The sequence below is a fragment of the Orycteropus afer genome, unplaced genomic scaffold, assembly GCF_000298275.1.
Source record: "Orycteropus afer afer isolate SDZICR_OR568_19922 unplaced genomic scaffold, OryAfe1.0 scaffold00044, whole genome shotgun sequence".
In the NCBI taxonomy this organism is placed as follows: Eukaryota; Metazoa; Chordata; class Mammalia; order Tubulidentata; family Orycteropodidae; genus Orycteropus; species Orycteropus afer.
In genome coordinates this window covers 255,609-261,541 of record NW_006921631.1, presented here as the reverse complement: position 1 = coordinate 261,541, position 5,933 = coordinate 255,609, and the positions used below count along the sequence as shown (strand labels likewise).

Here is a 5,933-nt window from a genome sequence, read left to right as displayed (position 1 = left end):
AGCAGATTTCCGACATGTGCTGAATCCGGATGGCTTTTGTGATGCATGCTGAGTTCGGAGGAAGTTCCTGATACCTGCTGAGACTGGAGGGCAGATAAAGGCCCTAGGGAGTGTTTAGAATTCCAAAAGTCCTGTTAGTATTGCTGACACTAAAAGGTTTCTGGTTAAAGATTTTCCTGGAGGCTACTAGGACTCTGGCCTCAGATTCACACTAGGGCAAGTTTTCTCAGCCAGAAGCAGAGTCTTAGCTTAATTTCCTTCTTACTGGCTCAACCCACTCTACACATTGAAATAATGAAAACAGAGCAACTGCCAATTGTTACATAATACTTATATCTGTTTTTCTTTGTTTGGAGAACAGCCTTTTACGAAAAATTCCAAGGAGCTGTAAAGCACATACTTTTCTCTCCTCTTGTTATGACTGGCTAGGGTCAAGGAGCAAAAGAGAGATTCTTTAAAGATGGAAATAATCCAAGGTCTTACCACTTCCATTTCCCAGAGCAGAGCCTCACATTCTTTAGTCAGTCCCCAGGCCACAGCACAGCCACTCCCTCCACTCAACTGAGTGGCAGCTGAGAAACTTCCTCCCCACCTCTCTTCACACACCAACAAAAGGTACCCGCTATGGCTGAACAGAAAAGGCTCAAACCTGAGAACTTTCCAGGCGTGAGTCTTCACCCTTCTTCTGACCTGAGCAGAAATTTCAAAGTCAATTTTAAAAAAAGTTACAACCACTGAGCTTAGCTTTTTGTGAGAAAAATACAGCAACCATGAGTAGAAGAGGATTTATTTTCAACTGGAGCAGAAAGAGTGACATGTAGACAATCCCCAGAGACACAATTCTCTCAATCCTTCCCAGCACTTTAGTCTCACTGTTTCACAGTTAAGTGGGAGTGGAAAGGAGACAGTGAGCTTGAATCCATTCCATCCTTTCCTCCATTTCACAGTTTTTTCAGGACTTGAGGAAGCAAAGGCTGCCAGCTTTTAAATGTGTTTTCAAGGCAGCACATTAGATGAACTTTTACCCTATCCTTGCAACAGAGAGGAAATGTTTATTTACAATTTAGCCTTCAGTGGCTTCTTAAAAAGGAACAAAGTTTCAATTATACAGTGGCTTTAAGAGGAAATACCAAGACTTAACATATGTTCTAAAACCTCTGGTTATCTTTGGTGAAGAGTGAATACTATTAGCTGTGAGCTAAGCAACTCCTCAAGAACAGAATCCATTTACAATAAAGTTGCTCTTGCTAGATGCCATCAAATCCACAATGACTCAAAGCAACCTTATGTACAACATAATGAAACAATGCCCAGTCCTGCACTATCCTCACAGTCATTGCTATGTTTGAACCAATTGTTGCAGTCACTGTGTCAATCCATCTCATTAAGGGTCTTCTCCTTTTTTGCTGACCCTCTCCAGGGACTGGTCACTTCAACAGTGTGACCAAAGTAGGTGAGACGAAATCTGGCCATTTTCACTGCTATGCAGCATTCCAGCTGCACTTCTTCCAGGATAGACTTACTCATTCTTCTGGCCGTCCATGATATGTTCACTATTCTTTGCCAACACCACAATTCAATGCATCAATTCTTTACTCATTCATTGTCCAGCTTTCACGTGCACATGAGGCGATTGAAACTACCATGCCTTGGGTTAGGAGCTGTGTTAGACTGGGTTCTCTAGAGAAACAAAACCAGCAAAGCTTATATAGAGAAAGAAAAAGAAATGTATCTTAGGAAAATAGCTCACACACTTATAGAAGCTGGCAAGTTCAAAGTTCTTGGATCAAACGTCAAGCTGGAGGCTTTTCCCAACTCACGCAGCTGCAGGGGCTGAGGAGCTCAAGGTTGGCAGGCAGTATACTGGCTGTTGACTCCAATGAATGACGAATCCAAGATCTCCAGGCAGAGTGGTGGATTGTTTGCTCATGGACAGTTGTCAGACAACAGAATCCCGATCCACAGAAGAGTGTCTCTTTTCCCGGGATGTCCATAATATACTAGAAGCAGGCCACCCCCCCTAGGGAAACTACCTTTCAATGGATTGGCTGCTCAAAACATATACATTTGATCCCATCATGGGAATAACCACATCACAACTGCTTAACCCACACAGAATTGTGGTCCAGCCAAGTTGACACACAGCTCCAACTATCACAGGCACACATTAGTCTTCAAAGTGACATCTTTGCTCCTTAACACTTTAAAGAGGACTTTTGCAGCAAATCTGCCCAGTGCAATATGACTAACATCTGATTTCTTGACTGCTTCTTCCATGAGTGTTCATTGTGGATCCAAATAAAATGAAATCCCTGACAACTTCAATGTTTTCTTGATTTATCTTGATGTTGTTGATTGGTCCAGTTGTGCGGATTTTAATTTTCTTTATGTTGAGGTGTAATCCATACTGAAGATGCAGTCTTTAATCTTCAGCAGTAAATGCTTCATCATTTTCACTTTCAGCAAGTAAGGTTATGTCATCTGTATATCACAGGTTGTTAATGAATCTTCCTCCAATCCTGATGCCATTTTCTTCTTCATATAGTCCAGCTTCTCAGATCATTTGCTCAGCATACAGATTAGAATAAGTATGGTTAAAGGATACAACTCTGATGCATAACCTTCCTGATTTTAAATCATGCAGTAGGCATTTGACTGCTAACCAGAAGTTTGGGGGTTCAAACCCATCAGCCACTCCATAAAAGGAAGACTGGGCAATCTACTTCCATGAAGATTTATTGCCTCAGAAACCCAAAGGGGGTCTCTATGAGTCAGAATCAACTAGATGGCAATGAGTTTGCTTTTTGGTTAGTATCCCTTTATCCTGTTTGAATGACTGCTTCTTTGTCTATGTATAGGTTCCTCATGAGAACAAGTGTTCTGAAATTCCCATCCTTCACAATGTTATCCATAATTTGATATGATTCACACTGTCAAATGCCTTTGCATAGTCAATAAAACATAGGTACATGTAGTCTTTGCTTTCAGCCAAGATCCATCTGACATTAGCAATGATATTTCTTGTTCCACATCGTCTTCTGAATCCAGCTTGCATTTCTGGAAGTGCCCTGTCAATGTATTACTGCAAAGTTTTTTGAAGTATCTACAGCAAGATCTTACTTGAATGTGATATTAATGATATTGTTTGATAATTTCCATGTTCTGTTAGATCATCTTTTTTTAGAATGGGCACAAATATCAGTCTCTTCCAGTCAGGTGGCCAAGTAGCTGTCTTCCAAATTTCTTGGCATAAATAAGTTAGTGCCTCCAGTGCTACATCCATTTGTTGAAACATTAATGGGTATTCTGTCAGTTCCTGGAGCCTTGTTTTTCACCTGTTCCTTCAGTGCAGCTTGGACTTCTTCCTTCAATACCATTGGCTCTTCATTATATGCTACCTCCTGAAATAGTTGGAGATTGACCAATATATATTTTTTAAACAGTGACATCTTCTTTTTGATGCTTTCTGTATCATTCAATATTTAGCCCACAGAATCCTTCAACATTACAACTGAAGGCTTGATTTTTTTCTTCAGTTCTTTCAGCTTGAGCAGAGTGGCTGGTGGATTCCATTCATTGACCTTTCAGTTAGCAACTATAAAAATGATGTGGTGAAGGCATCTGACCTCTTCTAACTTCAAAAGCAGGGAGGAGTATCAAGACCAACAGCCCAAAGTTAATTCCTATGAAGTAGAGGTCAGACATGCCTCCACCCTCCAACCTTTTTACCAATTCTTACACCAAATGTCCCTCCCATGACACTCTACTTCTCTGCTGCATTCAATAATTCATTACAATGGCCACACAGAGTTCACAGAATCAGTACTGATGATAGAATAAAGAAAAATCTAAGTGGTTATAAAGACAGAACCAGTCTGATAGAGCCTGGTAGAACCACTGAGACTATGGCCCCTAGGTGCCCTTCAGGTCTGAAATTGAGCCCACACCTGTGGCATCCAGCCAAACAAAAGACAGGCATATGAGTTGAACATTTACCTAAGGTAGATACACTCCTTGGAGAGAACAATCACGGGAGAAAGAAGGGCTGTTTATGCACAGGGAGACAGCTCAGGGGGCAGGAGTGCATGGAGGGATGGACACAGGGAAGAGGTAACTATCGGAGGAAGTGGAAGGGGAGCTGTTGCATTGGGGTAAATTGTAGTCATTGTCATGAGACAAAGTGCATGTGAACTGCTGTATGGACAGTAAATTTGCTCTGTAAACTTTTACCCAAATCACGATTAAAAAATAAATAAATAGACAGAGCCAGTAATGAGGCAAGTCTCCTAAGTAATGCATATAGTTTGCCCTTGACTGTTAACGTGAAGGTTTGCAGTTAGAACCCACCCAGAGGTACAGTGGAAGAAAAGTCCAGGCAATCTGCTTTCATTAATATTACAGTCAAGAAAACCCTAAAGAGGAGTTCTGTTCTGTAACACACGGGGTGACTATGAGTCAGCATCAACTCCAGGACAAAATACAATGCTGGGGGTAATTAGAGTAAGATAATTAATGTGAAAGAGCTCTCTAATTCTGTTAGGTGCCGTGCTAAGGGCTTTCCATTTCCTAATTTACAGAGAACTTGGAATGTAAAAAATACAAAACAATTAGAAGTTTTCAGTCACCTGAGAATCAAATGTTCAATGAGTGGACCACCATTTTGGGCTTCCTTTTAAAGCTCTATTATTCTTCCTAGGACCGTGCAGAAGAAGGCAGAGCCAGCATTTACCAGTCTGTGTTCACCAACTCTTCCAAAGAAATGATGTGCTTTCCAGACTTCCCTTACCCTGATGGTTACCCTAATTTTATGCACCACAGCAAGCTCCAGGAGTACATAAAGACATTTGCTCAAAAGAATAATCTTCTCAGATACATACAGTTTGAGGTGAGGATCTCATAATTTGTATCATTGCAATTAATATGTATATGATTTGGGTATATGTGTATGAAAGGAGAGGTAAAGATAGAAATCTGAGACAGAAGTTTAGACACCTCACCAGTCAAATGTGATTTTATATTATAAAGTTTTCATGCACGAATTTTCTTTTTCCTGACTTTCTTCTCCACTAGTGTCTGAAAGCTTTCAAAATACCTTATCAAATACTAGAAGCAACAATATTGTCATAGTGTACTTCCCAGCCTCATGCTTTAATGTTCCAAGAACAATCCCAGATTTTCTAGTTCTGCAGGTTCAGTGTCAATGAGTTGTGGCTCAAGAAAACAAGGCATTTAAAAAAAAAAAAAAAATTCTACCATTATGAAAAGAATAACAAGCTAAATAAATGATTAAGGCAGTCATCACACCTATCTTTCACACACTTTGTTCATTAGATTTCCCCATATAGAGCCTTAAAAGTTATAACACTGAGGCATTGTTTCTATAAACAATAATGATTTTTTGGAACTCTTAACCTCAATGCATTACTGTTAAATGCAGAACACACATCCATAGTGAGAAAAACAAACAGCAAAATTATGAATTGGGATTATATATGCATAATTACTTTACCTGGGATTGTTCAAAAAATGTAGATTAAAAATTTCCAGTTATCATTATTGCCTCAATTTATGTCAGTAATAGCAACAAATGGTAAGGAAGGTCCTACGTGTGCCATGTATTGTCCTGCTATACAGGAAGTCCCCAGGTTATGAAGATCAGACTTACAGACAACTCATACTTGCCCTTTAATATTATATAAACTTGCCCTCACTTTGAAAAGATTGAACCAACCCCCACTTGCAACATATTCTTCATCACAATCACTTTCACTTGCTACACGTACATCTTTTTTTTTTTTGTGATTTGGGTGAAGATTTACAGAGCAAATTCACTCTTGATACAGCAGTTCACATATACTTTGTCTCATGTCATTGACCACAGTTTACCACAATGCAACAGCTCCCCTCCAACTTCCTCCCCATGGTACCACTTC

The 5,933-nt window shown here is 39.9% G+C and overlaps 1 protein-coding gene across 1 annotated transcript in view; it reads left to right on the top strand.

Annotated features, from left to right (window-relative positions):
- LOC103194384 (putative dimethylaniline monooxygenase [N-oxide-forming] 6) overlaps positions 1-5,933 on the top strand; it is a 43,523-nt gene that overhangs the window by 5,485 nt on the left and 32,105 nt on the right. Inside the window, exon 2 of the mRNA XM_007937775.1 lies at positions 4,697-4,885. Coding sequence (XP_007935966.1) covers positions 4,697-4,885 — 189 coding nt within the window. The remainder of the gene's footprint in view (positions 1-4,696; positions 4,886-5,933) is intronic.